Here is a 17,786-nt window from a genome sequence, read left to right as displayed (position 1 = left end):
TTTGCATTAGAGCATATTTGTTTCAATTGGCATGGGGAAAAAAACAATCTTTTAAATTCCGAAAAATCATAGTAATCAGATTAGATTTTTGTAATGAGGATTCAGGGATTTACACCAAATTCCTACCGGGTTGCATATTAATTAATATCATGTTTATATATCATGTGATTTCGGTTTGTCGTTTCAAATTTTATTTTGAGCCTACATTTTGATTGTACATTTTTTGCGACCAAAGGTCTTTCTTCTTTTTTTTTAAACCTCGAGGTCTCGTGACATCACCGATCACTATGACATCATCAGGGATGATAGTAAATCAGGGATCATATCATAGTAAATGCGACCTACTGTCGCAATTAAATTATGGAGATCCCTGATGTCATCAATATTAGTATATGGATATATGTCAGAACCTGACATATTGATCCTTCCCCATTCTTCCTTCCTCTTCGATGTCTCCCTTTTGACTGATACCTGTCCATTTAAACTCTAGACGGGCCTCAACTCAACTGGCCCGAAAATTAAGGCCCGGCCCTACCTGTGCTCTCATCAAACCCTGTACACTCAAGACACTGCCACCGCGCTACCACCCTTAGATCTCCATATATGGAGCTGACCTATTCTGACATTCCATATTATGTTGATCTGACCTCATCAAACCCTGTACACTCTAGACACGCTCCATATATGGCCAGTGCGTCTTACTGGTATAATAGCCTATAAAATATGTATATGAGATAAAAGTCAGATGAGGTGACATGAAAATATTAGGCAGACTGATTACTATTTTCTCTTTGTCTACTGTCTCTTTTAAAAACTTTAAAAGCTTTATTAACATTCATTTGATATTTATTATTATTTGGCCAATATTATTCAATATTCACTTTTAAATCATATTTTGAATAAATAACTTTGTATTGAAATGGAGCTACAGTGAACAATATAAACATACTGGTATGCATGTTTATATACATATAGGCCTACATGTAGATCATTCCATTTATTTAAACAAACCATGAAACCATTAAATAAACATATTTACATGCAATGAAAAAAATCGCACAATGCGTTGTTTATATTACAATATCCTATGAAAATCAAAATGCATGTGAAGATGCAAAATATATATCAGTAACCCTGTGTAACATACAAAAAGATTGCATTTGGTAAGAGGTCCATCCTCTCGACGAGTTTAGTCCATAAAAGAACCCACACATTGTGCTTGTGGTCCACAACACTGTCTTCAATAGTTCTTCAACCGTATGCATATTTGTCTGATAAGCTTTTGTCGTTTGGGGTCATCTGTCCACTTAGCTTCATTAACAGCTTCACAACGAGGCCAGCCTTTAAATGAAAAGAACACAAAACAAACAGCATTATGTTCCAAAAATATTTAAAAAATCCAAGAATGAACTCAGTGAAACGGACCTGAGTTGCAACTGTGCTTGGTACAATATTATATCACTCTAGTCTACACCTACAGCTCACAACGTGTCAATGTAGATCGGCTAGTTGAACTATTCAAAAATGTTTTTCAAAATAGTAAAAAAGGCAAAACAGTTAAGGGATAAGGGGTTTAGCATGGACAAAAATAGAGCCCCAAATCTCTTTGCCAGAAATAGCAGATCTACAAGCTCACAATACGCTTTGAGCTAATATATCGACTATTTCGGTTCCCTTCAGAATTGGGGGTTTAAGTGGTTAACTACAGATCCTTGCAAACACACGCAGCATCTTTTGAACAGTGTTAGGGAAGTCCCACTGGAGTTACCTGTTTTGTGTGCACAATGAAGTTCATTTTGTTCTCCACACTGTGGATCTGAAAGTATTGGTCAGCATGGCCAAGTTGCCACATGAATGCCCCAAACTCTAAACTGATAAGTAAGACCTGGAAATGCATAAATAGAAAATTATTACTTCATATTTATCATGCACACTAAATACGTCTAAAAATAATTTGGTTGGATCAAAATGTTGTGCAATACATCTTGTCTACAGTATGCACAATACCACATGCATATTATGCTCTCTACTGTATTTCTTTTTAAGTATGTTCATAATCCTCAGATATGAGTCCCTGCTCAGAAATGTTGCTCTTACAGCACCCTCTAGTGGCACATATGACACATGACATAATTCAACAAGATGGTATTGAATGTGCATACCTGTCATCCTGATTTTCCAGAAGTCGGCACACCCATATCCTATTCCAGCTATATTTTCCACAACCTAGTTTGATTGACTCAGTAGCAGACTTGAACCTATGTCACCTTCATATGTGTTTCCTATTCAAATCTGCTGCAGAGCCGATCAAACGAAGCTATGTGAAAATGAACTGGAACAGAAAAGTGGCATGCCACCTTCTAAAAACCCAGGATGACCACAAATCTAAAACAAATAATGGAATACGATCAAATGTAAAGTGGAATGTAAAATAAACGAGCTAGCAAAAAAATAACAAAGGGCAGGGGTGGATCCTAATTAAGGGATACCTTTGTCTCCATATTCATGAGATGCAGGCCCTTGATGTTGACCCCCACATACACACGGATTACTTTGTGGTTGCTGGCGCTAGCTTTGGTGTAAACCTGGCCTGTGAAGAAAGCTGCTCCATAGGTAGGGATGTCCCAGCAGTTCTGCAGAAAAAGCCTCTGTAGATGGTGCATCTCCTTACTCACACCCTCACTGGTACTCAGAGCCTGTTGGAGGGGAAGATGAAGGTGAGGACGGTCAGTGTCACGCAACGAGAGAGGGGAATTTAATTTGTGAGATGAGAGGGATTGATAGCGCACAAAAGAGAATATACTGTACAGTATACCTTGTATTCATGAAGAATCCTGTTTGTCCAATGATATGCTTTACTTTTGACTTTGGATATCGGCACAATAGATTTGAGGTTCTCCTCACTGTTGAAGACAGAACATGGTTTAATACAATAATACAAACAAAATATTTTCTTTTGAAATACATGCAATGGCAACTACTTTGTGCTGCATTTAACAATTCATTCTCACGTAATTCACCGTACATTTTTCCACATGAAACCGAATGTCTTACTTGAGGAAGCCCTGCTTGTGTTTCTTGCTCTCGTAGTTGCCGTAGATGATCTGTAGGAGAAGGCTGGCCAGAGTGATGAGTTTACTGTCTGGCGAGGGGAAGAAGCCTTTGAGGAGACAGTGGCGCGCCTCATCAAACAGGATGAGGATTGACAGAGGATCCTCCACCTGGAATTTGATTGATTGATGAATTGAATACTTTATTAGTCAGAAATGTAAACAGCACAAGGTACAGTCAGACATTAAGGCTAAAAGGATAACTGTCTGGGGGCTTGTTTCCATTGTGATCGGTAATGTGAGAGGAATTCCGTCCTTTCTTATCCCTGCCAAACACTTGACTGGCAGGGTGTCAGTGTTAGCTAGTGTTAGCTAGTCATCTTCACCATTACATCAACATTCTGTGACCCTCAAAATAATCATTTTTGAACTGGGGACCCCCACCCTGACAAGCACTTGTAATTGTAGGCATTGCATTTAGTTTGACTCGGTTCCAGATAAATAATTGGGAAAATACAAGCTCACAATGCCTCGCTAGCTTCTAGATCAGCTATTTTCCCAAACAAATGCCCCTTTCTTATATTATTATTTGACGATTTGGCCCCCACAAAATCACATGGGGACCCCCCTGGGGGTCCCGACCCACAGGTTCAGAACCACTGAGCTAGAACACTGCTGCATACTGTTTTATGCATGAATTTAACATTTGTTGTCAACAGAGGAAGAAGTTCTTTCTACGCACATTGAGACACAACTGTCTTCCAGTTTCAAAATACAGAACGGAAAACAGGCCTGAGATAGATGTCCGTTGGTGACCACAGTGCCGCTGGTCTAATGTGATCCGACTATATACCTTCTTTTCGACTTCAAGAGGTAGACGGACGTCCCTCCGGAGGAAGAGCTGTGGGCTTTCCCTCTGGGGGTCCAGCACTGTGAGGTCGGTCACAATCTCTGTCCAGATACGGAGGTGCTGCAGGGGCTTGTGGTAGGGCTTCAGCTGCAGATCTGTCGTACAGTGCACACAGCCACATTAATCACTTACAACCTGGCCGTCCCAATTTCATGGTTGTTATTGGCAAAAGTTGCCACGTAAGTGAGCTTGTAGATTGCCTATTTTCGCGGAGCAACACCATCATACAACAAGGTATAAAATATGTGGTTAACATTACCCCGCTTTTGCCATTGGCTGTAATCAGAAGGCACTATTGATAATGATTAAGTCAACAGTGGATCTCAAAGTGAGGTCCAGGGACCCCCATGGTTCCTTGAGGGGGTTCCGAATGGCCCCTTACAGGTGTGTAACTTTGAGAATGTATAAATGGGACCACAGGTCCATTTGGCTCCATTTGCACACACTCAGAAACAGAGTTTTGGGGGTCCTTGAAATTAAAACGCCTGAGAACCACTATGCCATAAATGGAACAGAGCCTTCATTAGAATAATTGGTAACACCTGCGAAGGAAGTAATGAAGGAGCTCTTTCCAATATGGCTGCTGTGCATATAGAGCCTATCATTCAAATGTTACGAACAAATGGGTATTGCAACCGGTTTTGTCCAGCATGCGCTGACTCACTGAGGTTCTCAGAGCAGATCCAGATAGTAAAGTACTGCTGGGTGTCCTGAGACAGACGCATTCCCTCCATGATCTGCTGCACCGTTGTGTTGTTGCCGTGTTTAAGCTCCACTGAACGGTACGAGCCATCCATACGGTAGATACGCACCTTCTCATACTGTAGGAACACAGACATCCACAACACACACACACACACACACACACACAGGTTGTCCATATGAATTAGGAATGAGTGGTAAACATGGGCAAGGGAAGAGGTAAGTAATCCAGAATTTAAACCCTGAGCCAGAAGACTGTCAAAACGTTGGTTTCCTTTTAATAAACCTTTGCATCGTGGCTAAGAGCTGTGCGGCCTCATCCTTTTCAAAAGTAATCCAGAATTAGCATTATTGTTATTTTGTGGTGTGTATATATATACTGTATACTATACTAGCTAATGTCATTACACCCATCAGCCTTGCCCTTCTCGAAAATATCAAAATTACCCTTGCATAATAGATATCGGAAAGCCTCTATGGAAAACTCAAAGAACTTCTTTGTCAAGGACAGCCCTCTTCATCACAGTTCCCAAATTAGTGTCATACATTTTGACAGAATGCAGTGGAAATGATTAGCTAATGACTCACAGGTTTGCTGTTGGCTTGCTGCAGGAGCTTCACAGTTTCTTCCCATTCATTCTGCTTGTTCTCTTCACACACTTGAAGTGGCGATCTCTTCTGCTGGTCTTCTATGTGCTGTTAGAAGGTAAATCAAAGCTTCATTTATTTAAATAACTTTTGTAAAATGATAGGCATCATCTTAAATCGTAAAAACTTACAACTTTATTGTGAAGTTGGTCAGTTCCCATTCAGGCCTGACGTCGAAATTTAAAAGAAATGTTTTCTAAATCATGACAATTTTCTGAAAGATTTGAGGCACATTTTAACGATAAAAAAATAAAATAGACCTACAAGCTCGTAGCGCGCGCTATGAGCTTGTAGATCTGCTATTTTTCAATAGCTAAATTATAACATAATGTTTAAAACACCTAAATCTAAATCATGACAATTTTCTGAAAGATTTGAGGCACATTTTAACGATTAAAAGAAATAGCAGACCTACAAGCTTGTAGCGCGCGCTATGAGCTTGTAGATCTGCTATTTTTCAATAGCTAAATTATAACATAATGTTTAAAACACCAAGGGGTTCCTGCCCAAAATGGGTTAAAAAAGCCTTTCCCAATAGGCAATATATTATATATATATATATATATATATATATATTACACCCTTTCTCCGTGCTGTTGTACCCTACAGGCTCACCTGCCAGTGAGGAGTCCCCACCGGGAGGATGTAGCACATATTCCTCCCGTTCAACACCTCCCACTGACCGGTATCACCCCAGCCGTAGGAATCGCCAGTGCTGTGACAAATATTGGCCTCCCCGACGGCGTGTTTGTGTGCATACACGGCGGTAGATTTTAACCACTAGACCGTGTGATGGACTTATACTAAAATACATAGCACGAGCTGTGGAGTGGGTAAAATGTGTACAGTGCAATAATTCTTACTCTGTCTATCTCAGGGTGCTGCAGCAGGAGTTGTACAATCTCCGAGTGGCCTCCTCTGGCAGCAAAGTGCAGTGGGGAGCTGAGCTGGCCATTCAGCAGGTTAGGGTTACAGTTGCCTTTCTCCAGCAACAGCTTGGTCGCCTCAACTTTACCATGCCTTTATGGAATGAAAAACAGATTGTAGAGTGGAAAGTGGAAAACGGTTGCAAGGGGTGTGGTAACTAATAACTTATCTGGCAGTAGGCCTATTATTAGACTCACCAACAGGCATAGTGAATGGGAGCCCAGTGGTCACTGTCCAACTGCTTGACAGAGAAGCCACTGTCTAAAAGCTTAGAGAGCAGTTCTGTGTCTCCCTCACAGGCACTACGATGGAGGGGGAAGTCATCCACCCATTGGCGCTCTCTAGGTACATGGGAGAGACGTTATTGTAATAACATTATCAGATTCATATGAACTATTGATTGTACAAGGATGAGAATGCATTATAAGCTTGTCTTAAGTTATATTTTAAACATTGAGGTCATCAGCAGCAAAAACCCACTAGCCCGTTCCGCCACCAGTATAGTCGTGGGAACAAAAACTGAAAACGGCCACAGAGGGCAGGATTTGTGAGTCACCAAGGTAGAAGAACCCTTACTTGTCCTCTGTCGCATTGTTGGGGCCATGCTGCCACTTCTCTCTCTTGGGAATTTGGATCTTGGAGTAGTCAGGTGCTCCGAGACCAAAGTAAGGGTTGATTATAACTTTGTCCACCTTCAAACATCAAAGTGAAAAAAAAAAAGAGCAATTAGAAAGCGATACACAATAAATGCCGTGCCTATAGTAGATAAACAGTAGTTATCTTTCCCAGTATATGCGGAGGTGCCTCTTACCCTGTTTGTGTACTGTAGGTCAGAACCGTAGAGTGGGTTATGGATGCACATGTCAGCCTTCTCCAGTGACATCATCTTGCTCTTTATCTCCAAGGCAGTGTAACCCATGTGGAGACCCTCGTCGGAAAGTTTGCCCTCACTGGTATAAGCTGGGTTGCTGACGTTAGTCTTAACTCGCTCCACGGGTGCCGGCCGGAACAATGCCGGAATCGCATGAGGCACGGTGTGTTGTTCTGCTAGCCATCTACAGAGGTAAGTAGTAAAAGAGGAAGTGAGTGTTACAGATTGTTTTGTGAAATAACACTTATTTTCTCACTGTTTTTGTTAACCACTTATTTTATGCTTTCAAAACATATGTGCCTATAATGTCATACCCAAAATAGGGACGCCACGGTTGGGAGTGGTCAAACAATAATTATATATTGTGCAGCATTATGCTTTTTTGGGGAAATAAAGACCTTACAAAGAGTGTCCTTACTTGTCTAGGGCAAGAAGCATTTTGGAGGTGATGGGAGAGAAGTGGGCACTGGTCTCACTACATACTCGCATGATATCCTGAAAGCAGTAGAAAGTGGGGCTTCCAGCATTGCAGATCTGTTTGCTGTTGTCTGTCCATAAAAATAGAAATACAGCATAAGTGACAAAGAACAGTATCTAATGAATTAATTAAACAAGGCTTCTGTTGCCAACTTACCTCTAACACTGACCGGTACAATAAAAAGAGAGGCTTGTTTTCCTTCATTGTCACCATCCAAGGGGAATTTCTTCATATGCACCACACGCTTCCCTGGACCAAAACATCACATTTTATGGATATGTGTGTGGTTGTTCTAAATGTAACAAATGCATATTACCCGAGGCAAAAATAATGAATAAGATCCCAATATAATTTGTGTAAAATGGTATCTGAATTATATCATTTGGTACAAATGCTATAAAAGTGCAACATTCACCGATGAAGCCCTGGTTATTGGATATGGGTTTGGTTGTTTCATCAACAAAATCCAGAATGGATCTAGCCTTATCCCCCTCGGCTTGGATCTTTGTAGCTAGTAGGACCCTCTTTTTTTTCTTCTCTTTTCCTTCCAAAGGAACTTCTATTAACATGATCTGAATGAGAACAAGAACAGTTGCCAGCACTACATACATGATAATTAATAGCATGATACAGTATTGCTTATTTGTGTGAAACTGTTTACTTGTGTTAAGTATTTGTGAGAAGAAGATGGCAATTATAGAGAGCAGATATATGCATATTTACCTCATATGCTTTAGCCCGGTATTCTTTTGAGCTCAAACTGACTTGATTCTTTGGGCGAATGACAGCAACGAACACATCTTCGAGGTTGTCCTGGTTGCCCATTTTGTTGGCTTGTCGCTAGTTCCATCAAAACATCTTATAGAAGGACCAAACACTGGATCTGCATGCCTGAAATAATTATAAGAATCAAAATCTGAGTAATATTGGTCAAGTAGGTTGACTAGGTTCATATGTGATGAATCGGTGCATTGCAATATATAAACTATTGCACAGACAGACCAATTATAAATATAGCAATAATATAGCATGGGTTAAACATGTATTCTAGCCTCATATATAATATATTAGATAGGTAGGCTACATACAGTGTGCAAATAGCAAAACAAGAAGTTATGACTTGAGAATTAAGTTGAGTGCACACACGCCACACAGTGACAGCATAGTATTAATAGGCTACCAGTAGGCTATTTTAGATCATCAGGATAAATGCTTCAACTTTCTGTTTTCGTAAGTTATAGGCTATTATTATAAATTGACAGGTTGGTGTTGGTGCATGGTTTACTTTAGACTACTGAACATAGCAGACAATGATTAACTTTAACTTACCACGTCAAAAGTAATCTGATAATTTCACTATTTGACTATTGGCCTGTAACTAATGAACTTAGTAAAATGTAATAATGTAGTTTATAATGTGTGAATAAAAGTCCTTCAGAAATTCATTTGAGTTGGCTACTTCGTCACGCCCCGGAAACCAGCAAACTGTTGCCTTTCTCGAAAGAACAGTTACTCTACACGTACAAGTGTAGAATAACGTTACATACTGTACCATTTTGTCTTAATAGTACTGTGACTTCTATTGAAATCGTAACTTTTAAGCGGCGCATAACGTTTTTAGATGAATGACAGGATCATTGTCGCGTGTAAGCAGTTCAAAGTAAACTCACCTAAAATTATTTCTTTCCACCAACGTGTGATGTATGTAGAGTCGTTCTTCATTCTCCTATAAACACGATGCTGCGCAACCATGTCCATACATACTGGTCAACTTTGAATAATTATGAACAATGTGGTTGAGTTTCTTTCCGTTTCTTGCTATTAACATTGGGCAGGGTTGCTGCCGACAACAACACCAACACCAAAACGAATAGAAGCGAAACAGACAAGAAGAGTCACATTACGTTCACTGTTGACAACAGAGGACTCTGGTGGCGGGGTGGACTCAGTGCGTATAACATCTTTACAGTCAAAGATTTATACAGACTAGAGACCAATAAACATCATGGATGAAACGTGTACAAATGTGTTCGCTTTAATTAGTTACCATGCGTCATAAGTAGCAGCCTATAATTATAAGATGAAACCTGTTTACTGCCAGAAAATGACCCTCCTAAACTGCTGTATGCTTTTTCAAAGTTTGTTTAATAATAAATGCACAGTCCGGGACTGTTTTCAACATTCAGAGAGTTATCCTTAATGAGATCATATCAGATATATTTTCATAGGCTTTTTGATTATACGATTTCAAATACTGTATAGTAATAATAAGTATAGTGTCATTAGTGTGGTACTTTATCTTTATCAACCTTTTGAAGCTGTACATAACAAATGCTCACACAGAAATAATGAATCAATTTTGATATTTTTTTATTCAATAGAATAGATTACCGGTATATAAAATATTGCATTTATATCAGCATTTATTGGCAGGTGCAACTTACAAACTTAAGTGGTTTTCTTAAAAAAAGTATAGCACACAATCCAGAATAACATAGGCCTACTTAAAAGAAATATTTAAAGAAATATTTGCAATGTATGTGCCCGAACAAAGAAAAAGGTAACATCAGATTGTATTACATCATTTGGTTTCTTTCATTGGTCCACGACAGAGTATACAGTAGATACTGAGAGAGATTTATATACTTCACTATATCTAAAACGTAAACCCTGCAGTAAATATCGCGAAAGGGAGGACCACACCCCTCCGTCGACTCCAGGCCCGTCTACAGCTCCGGTTTAGGTGGAGCTGTCCTCTTTGCACTGACTCAGCACTTCCAGCATTTTGTTCTGGATAGCCTCCACCCTCTTGCCCCACTTCTCCCTAACCTCGTCTTCATCGTCCTCGGTAACCGCCGTGTAGGCCATGAGGGCAATGAGGCCGATCTGGAAGAGGTGGCCCAGGTGGGAGCAGCGGTGTTCCATGATCTTTCGGTCACCCTCACAGTGGTCCAGGAACACCTTCAGTAGGGGCCTCCCGAACACCGTTCCGGTCCCCATTACACCGCGGTAGTACACGTCGAGACTCAGGTCGGTCTTGTCCTTCTCATAAATGCTTGCATACTCCTCCATGTGTTCCTGGGCATTCTCTGGATCTTTCTTCACGATCTTCACCATGTTGTTGAAGGCTTCATATTGGTGTTTGATGTACTCCTCATACTTGCCGAAGGTCTGGTTTACCTCATCGATGCGGATCTGCCGCAGGCACTGGCGGTTCTGTTCAGAAATGCTTGTGAGCTTGCTGTGGACTTCTTGGAAGTCCTTGTCGCAAGCGTGTGCCTCCTCACTCCCCATGCCCTTGCGGACCAACCCGATCAGAGAGGAGACGATTCCAAACATGGGGTCGATGGAGGATGCAAAGGAGGTCGCCTTCTCCACACAGTTCAACACCTTGACCGCAGTCTTCTTCACCTGTTCTGCGTTAGCCATGGCTGCTGCTTATGGCTCCTCGACCTCCCACGAAACCCCAACGTCCAGACAAATTAGTCAGGAGGCTGAAATGAGAGAGGTGTAGCGTAATGTGAGTCTTTAGGAATATTGCACTCGTGCAAGAAATGAAGGTGTACGTAATTGTGTGTGCATAAGTCAAATTTGTAACCGTCTTCACATTTTTCAGGTTTTACTTACAGTTTAAAGGATTGCTTTCTGTGGTATACTAATTTACTATCCTTTTTTTTTTTTTTATATATTTTTTTGCGGCTTACGCCTTTTATTGATTTTTGAAGGGACAGACAGTAGGCTGACAGGAAACGGGAGAGAGATGGGGGGATGACATGCAGCAAAGGCCGTGTCGGGCTCGGGAGTCGAACCCGCGGCACACTGCGACTGGATTACCAGTCAGGTGCCCAGACCGTTACGCCACGGCCTGGGCCTAATTTACTATCCTACGGTTACTTACAGTATAGCGTTCCCAGGGAAACCCAGGGTACCAACAATTGTGTGACAGGGTCTGCACCAAACTATTTGCAAAAGGAGTCACTTTACATGCCGATTCTTAACAGCAGGGGAGAGGAGAGCAAGGCAATACAGCTTATAGGTCTGCTGTCTCTGGGCGTATGGATGAAGTACTCTATTAAAATTAAGTAATCAATAGGCCTAAATAAGTAATCAATAGGCCTAATGAGTGTTATTGTAATATGAAAGGGTTATAATGTTAACCTTTTGAATAATCTGAAGGAATGTAGACATTAAGGTGAAAAGGAAGATATCTGAGTAATTGGTTTGTGCATAGGCAATAGTCTTACTTAATGCATACTTCCCCACTAAAGTGAGTAGCTGGTTCATAAAAACCAAGGCTCCAAGTTACTTTTGGAGCCAAAATGCTTTTCTATTTATTTTGTTTTTATTTAAATTAATTGTTTGACCTTGATGACAATGAATTTGATGTCATTCTAATCACAGTGTGTGGCCTCAATATATACCTCTATGGTGCAGATTAGAGGTGTGGCATTATTACTCACCATGGCAACCACCACAGGGGGTGGTTACATATTTATACATGGTAGTGACTCGTGAGTGACGTGACCCAGGTGTGCAAGGGGAAAAGCCAAACCGTTTTTGAATGAGAGTTTGATGCCATGACGCAGGTCGGCGTTCAATGCCTTTTGTTTTGAGTTTTTTGTATTCTAATTCTGACTGATGGAAAGAATGCTTATGATCAATAAATGGATTGACATATCTGACATGACAATTCTCTGGACATTGAATTACTCAAGCACGCATCTAAACTCGACTCAACCCAGTTGCCCCTTGCAATGTATAGCTACAGGTAAAGGCTCTACAGTTGCTCTTGTTATTTTTCATTGACCTATACTCAGGTTAAGCGGGAGGGAGGCTACTTTCACTGTATAACATAACAGGTTGCGTACACGCAAACCCCTGATTTGTTAATTTAGGCTGTATCATTTAGAGCTAATATTTAAGTAAGGTAACTCAATCTACAACACTGAGATGTTAGACAAATGTATGATTGTCAAATAGCCTAATGACTTAGGCCTGTTTGTCTGCAACATCTACAGTAAAAACAAAAATCTGCCAGCAGCTACGCAGACACATAGCTGTCTCTTGTGAATATAGAGCACGATCATGGATCTAGGCCCATATGACCTAATGCAAGTATTATTTCTCCCTGGAAATAAAAACGTCTGGGTTTCCGAGGATAAGTATGAAGTGACCTGAGAGTAGGCTATTGTGTCAGTGTTAATGTACAGTAGTAGCCTATTAGGAGAGTTACCCCAGAAATCAAATCAGAGGATTGTTTTCATATGTTGAGTTGAGGGTAGGATGTGTGCTTGAGTGTATTATTAAATAAGCAAATACATGTTAATACTATTTAGAAAATAATTATATTACACACATTAACTGTAATGAAGTATTGCTGTAGCCTATAGCGGGCAATAATTACTAACGTTTAGCTCACAAGCTGTAGGCTATACTAAACAGACAATTATAATTGTCCACTGTTAAAGCTATATCACCTATCAATCATCTGCTTGAAGGTTACACTGCAGGGGAAATATTGTCAGTGGGTGTGTCTTCATACTAGTATAACCTGAAAATGTAAATAAACATATCCTCAAAGAGAAATTGTGATGGATGTAAACCTGGCCTATAATAAGAAAGATATGACTAGGGAGGATAGTTTCTGGACACTGATACATTAAAACGCTCATTTGCATAGAGATTAACATAGAAACTATTTTTTTTTAGCTCCTACAAGGCTTAAGGCCCATTATGAAATCCTTTTCAATACTTATTTGTTTTGGCCAGGTTGCTCTGCATTTCCTGATTTCCAAATCAGACAGTTATGCACATGTGATGTCTCATATTAGAAGATTTTTTTTTCTCGGGAAGACAAGCTACATGCGTTATTTGTTTTGACCATAATACTGCACACTCATTTCCTGATGATCTCGCATGTCTCATCTATCATTCATTTATGGTCTGCTATACATCTGTTCAAACCCAACACAGAATTCAGATAGTCCTTAGGTCACACATGCTGATTTACTTGTTTACTTACCCGAGATAAAACAGCTGTAAGATAGTCCTCTCAAAATCTGTCAGGCTTTCCTTTCCACCATTTTCCTCCTACTCGGACAAATATTAAAGACCAGCCCCTTTGTGCCATATAAGGTCATAGGAATGCTGTAAGCCGGCCGTACAACTGTGTTCCGCGCCTAAAAATAGCCGATCTACAAGGCCACAACGCGTCACATCGCGACGCGTTGTGGGCTTGTAGATCGGCTATTTTCGGCACTGGACACCGTCGTACGACTGAGTATGTCAAGCAGTAGTGACTCATGTTTGCCTATTGCTGATTGGGTGGATGTTCTGGTTATTAAGTGTATACTGCGGGCTGCGGCTGTAACCACAGTATCCAAAGCAAAAGGCTTATCCTCTCATTGTTTCAGTACTACCAATCATCGCCACACCTTCAGAACCTGCGGGGGTGAGGATGAGGAAATATGTCTGAGGTCACCCATAGAACTCAAGGGCCAAAAGGACAGGGCTTATAGCAGCAGGGCTACTTGACAGCCATGTTTAAAGTTTCAGCATTGCATCCAATTGCATGTTTTTGTCCTTTCTTAGGCGTGATGGTGACCACCACGCCCAAGAAAAGACAAAACCGGTGCCTCCCATAAATATTTTAGTTATGGTGGTCATGGCTTGTTGGATTTGAATGAGAAGAATCAATTGACTCTCATAAAACTCCTTGAGCAGAATGAGGCTAGTAATGACTAATGAGCTTAGTTTAGGAACTATTTTCCATCAGGATTTCTCATACTAAACAAAATGTCCTAAAAATCTATTAATACAACAAATAAGACACAAAATAAAGATATCAAAAATAGCACTGACTTATACGGTATATTATTAATGGGATAATCTGCAGCAGCCTGTTGAACCTTTTGAACTTGAATAATTATGTCAACCATCATCATCTCCACCCTTGATGGTGATGCATGGGAGTTGGGGGGCCTCTTCTTGCTCCTCCACCAGTAGCCCACCAGCCGCCATGCACACCAGGCACCAGCAGCTCCTCCGTCTTTCTCATGATTGTTGTCACTAGTGACACCACCATACGAAGCTCATTCTCATCCATGATGCAGCTGACAAATGGAGGAGTCATCAGAAAACCTCTGAGTTAGCACATGCCCAAGTTGAAGCGGATGTCGGAAGTGTAGAGGGTGAACAGGTAAGGTGGCATTGCACTTCCAGGAGCTATGTTTCTGATAAGGCCTTTCTGATAAGACCTTATTCCATTAAAATCATATTGTGAACACACAATAAGACCTTATTCCATTAAAATATTGTGAACACACAATAAGAGTGTTCACAATATGGGAAATTTACACATGCTATTTATTCTGTCTTTTGTCACAGTTTTACAAAAATAACTTCTATATAAAGATTCATCTGACTGCTTTTTGTAGAAGGATGTTTAGCTCGCTGCATAGCCGCACACGCAGTCACGCATACGTGTGGTGAGGGCAGAAGAGGATACCAGGACACGCTTGTTGTGTAATTTTCTACACTATCATTGACTGATAGGAGAGAAACGTGGGAAAATAGTAATCTGCACACACACACGCACACGCTGCACATAATCGTGCGTTCACACTTAATGTTGTGACAAGTTGTGAGCTTGTAGATCTGCAATTTTTTGCCAAATGTTAATGTCCCATTTGTTCCCAAAAAGCTCAATTAAAAAAAAACTATTTTGATTACATAATGTCGTTGCAGACTACAGAGGAGATAATATTGACCAGTATAGTTTGGCCTATAGTTTGACCTCAGCTCCAAGAAACCGTGTGAAAATAGTCATCTGCACACACACACACACACACACACGCACGCACACACTGTACATAATGTATGTCAAAGTCATATTTACTATTGATAGTGTGTTAGTGTACATAGGCTACTGTATATCCATTCATAAATACTGTACATGTTAAAATGGTCATCTGCACAAGTTTCCACAGATGTTACCTTTTATGCCCTATACTGGAAATTAAATTAATTTTGAATGTGATCCCTGTCACTGCTGTCAGCATGTTTCTACTTTATTACTTAACCTTTTGGTGAAGGTTTAATTTGTTGTAATAAATTATTTATAATTATATATTTGTAATAAATTAAAACATTATTTATTAATATATAAAGCTTAATAATAACAATTACATATACTACTACTACTACTAATAATAATAATAATAATAATATTATTATCGTAAGTAGAATTAAGAGCAGTTGTACAGATATCCCAGGCAAAATAAATATTAGCAGGAAGGAACTTTTTTTTAAAGCCTTTAATGTAAGGTGGCTGCAAAGTTAAAAGGATGCAATACAGCATATTTAGACCACATACAGTAGCTGGTCTTCACATGGATATTATGATGTACTTTTCAAATATACTGTATTTATTCCAATGCATGGGACATCTGTTTTCTTGTTTGGATATATCTTGGTTCATAATGTTCCAAGAGCATCAGATATTGTTATAATTTTCCAAATACTTTGTACTCACTCGAGCACCTGCGGTCGCTTGTTCTGCTGTTTAATTAATTATACAGAAAGGTTTTCAGGTAAAATGTTGCTAAATAAATTATAAGCTATGAACATCAAACCAACCAAACCAGTATCACCATTACAACTCTCATGTTCTTGAAAGTAGCATGGTAGTTATAATAAATAGATTGTATAATTTAGAATAACTAATTTTAATGGCGTGTGTGTGTGTGTGTGTGTGTGTGTGTGTGTGTGTGTGTGTGTGTGTGTGTGTGTGTGTGTGTGTGTGTGTGTGTGTGTGTGTGTGTGTGTGTGTGTGTGTGTGTGTGTGTGTGGTCATTATACGACGCATGTGTTTGTTGTGAGCTCGCTCAGCTGTGTATTCTGAAAGAGAATGGCCTGGCGTGATCAATTCAGAGAGCCCACCTCACCGCCCGCCCCAACCCTCTGACGTTGGACCTAGAGGCTTTACCATGGCATGTGCTACATCAACATCCCAGGTCAGTGTGCTGGCTCTGACAGTTCATCTCTGTCCCCCCTCTCTCTCTCTCTCTCTCCTGCTCCTCTCCCTCAGTCTCTAACTCCGTCCGGACCTTCCGGCTGAGGACACCTACCAACCGGCTTCAGGTAAGACTGGACCTATAGGAAAACTTCAGGAGCTAGAAGAGCATTGTGTGGGACGACCTATTGGTTTTTATTTTCGGGAAATGCTCTGGAGGGGTGAGACGAGTTCACTCACACTCTCAGCCTGCATGGGCTCTGACCTTTGTTCCCACCTTTTCCGATTGGGTGTTATGCTTTTAGGATTGGAAATGTTTTCTGTGCAACATGTGGGTTATCATAATGTGGGAATCACTTGGACTGGGTATTCACATTATTGTTCATATTCCAACCCGCCATGTCAAATTCAAAAGAAACAATTATGTAAAAATGTCTGCTGTGAAAAAGGTCCAAGAACTATTGAAATGAGATGGGGGGTGTTTATTTACCAAGCTTATGTAAGGTTTCCGCAAAGGTAAAGTAAATGATTTGTATATCATATAGTGGAAAATGCATTGGGTCTACTCCAGTTTTTATGGAATGGGAATCGGGCTCGGCAAGCCAAACTTCAGCTCCCACTGGAAAAAGGGGACTGGGACTTCCCAATTTATTGATCTATCACTACGCCTTTAGTACAAGCTTACACTCTTCCACCTCTTACCGGTTTATCCACAAAAAAGTCTCCCCGGGCTTTACAAGAAACATGGAAAACAATATGTCAAAATTTCAAAACAAACCCATACCTCAACTCAGGAATTCTTACTTTGGGCCACTTTTACAAAGAAGAGACCTTGTTACAGAATTTGGCCTTCCCAGATCATATCTACATTCTGGCAATATTTGCAATTAATGCACTTACTATGTGGAGTATTTGGTTCACCCAGAACTTTTAATATAGACATTGGAGAAGAGGAGTGGGATGAAATCTGCAAAAGTTCAACACCAATGTCTAAAGAATCAGATTGATTCAATTTAAAATTCTCAACCGCTTCTATTGGACACTCACGGTTGCACAGACTTGGATTTAAGGACACAGATGAGTGTTGGAAGTGCAAGGACCCATCATCGGTGGACACCCTAGTTCACGGCTCACGGTCATAATTGTATCTTAGAAATGACAACGGTTGATTTTCCCTTCTGCCCTAG

The 17,786-nt window shown here is 40.4% G+C and overlaps 2 protein-coding genes across 2 annotated transcripts; both read right to left on the bottom strand.

The window, feature by feature from the left end:
* Window positions 1-931: 931 nt before the first annotated feature.
* krit1 (KRIT1 ankyrin repeat containing) lies at window positions 932-9,438 on the bottom strand. The gene is made up of 17 exons (XM_083767102.1): window positions 9,257-9,438; window positions 8,310-8,477; window positions 8,002-8,158; window positions 7,743-7,835; window positions 7,527-7,656; window positions 7,049-7,292; window positions 6,814-6,929; window positions 6,435-6,578; window positions 6,174-6,330; window positions 5,251-5,358; window positions 4,625-4,781; window positions 3,904-4,055; window positions 3,055-3,221; window positions 2,816-2,903; window positions 2,490-2,696; window positions 1,769-1,885; window positions 932-1,341 (listed from the first exon to the last, which is right to left on the bottom strand). The coding sequence occupies exons 2-17, from the start codon at window positions 8,409-8,411 to the stop codon at window positions 1,252-1,254; spliced, it is 2,229 nt and encodes a 742-aa protein (XP_083623228.1). The 5' UTR covers window positions 8,412-8,477; window positions 9,257-9,438; the 3' UTR covers window positions 932-1,251.
* A 518-nt stretch (window positions 9,439-9,956) lies between these two features.
* On the bottom strand, window positions 9,957-13,678 carry LOC310862094 (protein rapunzel-like). Its single transcript, XM_083769831.1, has 2 exons — window positions 13,609-13,678; window positions 9,957-11,080 (listed from the first exon to the last, which is right to left on the bottom strand). Exon 2 carries the CDS (start codon window positions 11,013-11,015, stop codon window positions 10,326-10,328), a length of 690 nt encoding a protein of 229 aa, XP_083625957.1. The 5' UTR covers window positions 11,016-11,080; window positions 13,609-13,678; the 3' UTR covers window positions 9,957-10,325.
* Window positions 13,679-17,786: the final 4,108 nt, after the last annotated feature.

The sequence above is a fragment of the Protomyctophum parallelum genome (genome assembly GCF_964188405.1).
Source record: "Protomyctophum parallelum genome assembly, chromosome: 1".
Classification (NCBI taxonomy): domain Eukaryota; kingdom Metazoa; phylum Chordata; class Actinopteri; order Myctophiformes; family Myctophidae; genus Protomyctophum; species Protomyctophum parallelum.
The sequence above is the reverse complement of the archived record's forward strand: the minus strand, read 5'-3'. Positions and strand labels throughout refer to the sequence as shown.